The sequence below is a fragment of the Galeopterus variegatus genome, unplaced genomic scaffold, assembly GCF_000696425.1.
Source record: "Galeopterus variegatus unplaced genomic scaffold, G_variegatus-3.0.2 Scaffold15700, whole genome shotgun sequence".
Lineage (NCBI taxonomy): Eukaryota > Metazoa > Chordata > Mammalia > Dermoptera > Cynocephalidae > Galeopterus > Galeopterus variegatus.
Window position 1 is genome coordinate 2,426 of NW_007741811.1, and position 1,864 is coordinate 4,289.

Genomic DNA, 1,864 nt, shown 5'->3' on the forward strand with positions numbered 1-1,864 from the left:
GGACATGTGGTATTTCTCTTTCTGTGCCTGGCTTATTTCACTTCACATAATCTTCTCCAAGTTCATCCATGTTGCACAAATACTGATAGTTAACTCTGTACCCCCAAATATATATAATCAAGTATATTTCAATTTAAAAAGTAAAGAGATAAATAAAACAACAGAACTGAAAAAAAATTCCTTGTAAAACAAAACAAACAACAACAACAAAAAAAAACAGATGAAAAAAGAGCTGTGATATAGACCAAGTTGTATTAGACATGAGCATTACCCTAAAAGTACTTCGAATCCAGCTAGGGTTCAAATATATAGAGAGAGAGCCTGGTTATCATATACGGTGCTACTTTTTTCAGAAGTTGTGATTTAGTGCACTGGACTGGTGACAAAGTCAGTGGAGACAAGGAGCAGGTGAAGAATGGGATCTTTAAAATAATTTTAATGGGATGAAATGTGTAAATGAAAATTGACTGGGCAATGCAGAACCAGCCAAATTCTATGTCCCAAGAATCACAGAAGACCTCAATCAGTCATAAAGAGCAGAGGCCATCTTCCCTGGGCAAGTCCCATGTAATATCTTCATGTCCTTTTTACCTGGGCCTCTCTATTCTGAAACTTGGATATTTTATTTTTGGGTTTTTCTTACAATTCATCTAAGTCACATTTATTCTGTCACCTGTGCTTACTATCATCTCTCTAGTGACATGGAGAGTCAGAGATGCTTTCAATCATTCGACTGAAAATAGGAGGTTATCCAGGACATAGCCAGATAAATAAAGCACCGTTCTTCCTGGGCCCTCAAATAAGGCCATGTCCTGGGTAACGGTTACTATGGGTCTGTCCTATTGTCTCTAAGTACTAATCCCTTTCTCATATTTCATCCAGGAATATTTCCATCAATTTTTCCTAATGAAGAAGGAGTCACCACTCCTTACCCAGGGGGAAAGGAAATAGTTCCTGCAGCATTTCCACCTGAATGGGAAAGGCCAACTATTCGAGCAGATTCATGCCGTGTACAGCCCCCACTGCAGGGTACGTGATGGGGTTAACTGCCTCATCTCCCCAGGAAAGTCCAAATGGAATAAGTACACTTTGACCTATGGGTGCTTGTTGTTAAGGCCCAGGGGATGTGTGGGGTGATTACCTCAAAGGACTTTCTACAATGCCTCTTTTGGAGGCATGTCCACTGTCTTCTGCTTTTCCTAGAAGTCTTCTCAAAGCCCCAAATTTCCCCCAGAGGAGGCAATTCTACCAGTTCTCTTTCTAGCTTCTTCAAACCATTTCTTCAGAAAGTGGAGCCTAACCACGATCCTTCAGCCATAAACCCATTGTCTTTTTTTTTTTCTTCCTGTGTGGGTATAATTTTTAAAACATGCTCCCTGCCTAGGTCATTCTTTTTAATTGAGGATTTTAAACTTATTGAAGACATCCAAGGAAAAACAATATTAAATATTAAATTATGTANTGTGTGGGTATAATTTTTAAAACATGCTCCCTGCCTAGGTCATTCTTTTTAATTGAGGATTTTAAACTTATTGAAGACATCCAAGGAAAAACAATATTAAATATTAAATTATGTACAATTGTGTACATTTATTTTAGTTTACATTAATTTACTGATTTTTTCCCTTAATCCCCATATAGGGCTGTGGCTCTCAGACTTTAGTTTATAAAAAATAATGTTGGGTATTTGTTAAATTTCTTATAAATCTGTATCTTGCATATTTAATTCCTTGAGTTACTGATTCATTAAGTATGGGATTAACTAAATTTTATAGATGAGCAAAATGAAGTCTAAAAATATTAAATGATTTACCCCAAAGCAGTCATTTATTTATTTTTAGAGGTAGAATACTTTCAAAACTGA

The 1,864-nt window shown here is 36.4% G+C and overlaps 1 protein-coding gene across 1 annotated transcript; it reads left to right on the forward strand.

Moving 5' to 3' along the window:
* Window positions 1-853: 853 nt before the first annotated feature.
* Window positions 854-1,137, forward strand: LOC103582323 (matrix metalloproteinase-26-like; the record flags this gene model as incomplete). The annotated part of the gene is given in 1 exon segment (XM_008563954.1): window positions 854-1,137. A coding segment is annotated over 1 exon segment (284 nt), but the record flags the coding sequence as incomplete, so codon positions are not given.
* Between the last annotated feature and the right edge of the window lie 727 nt (window positions 1,138-1,864).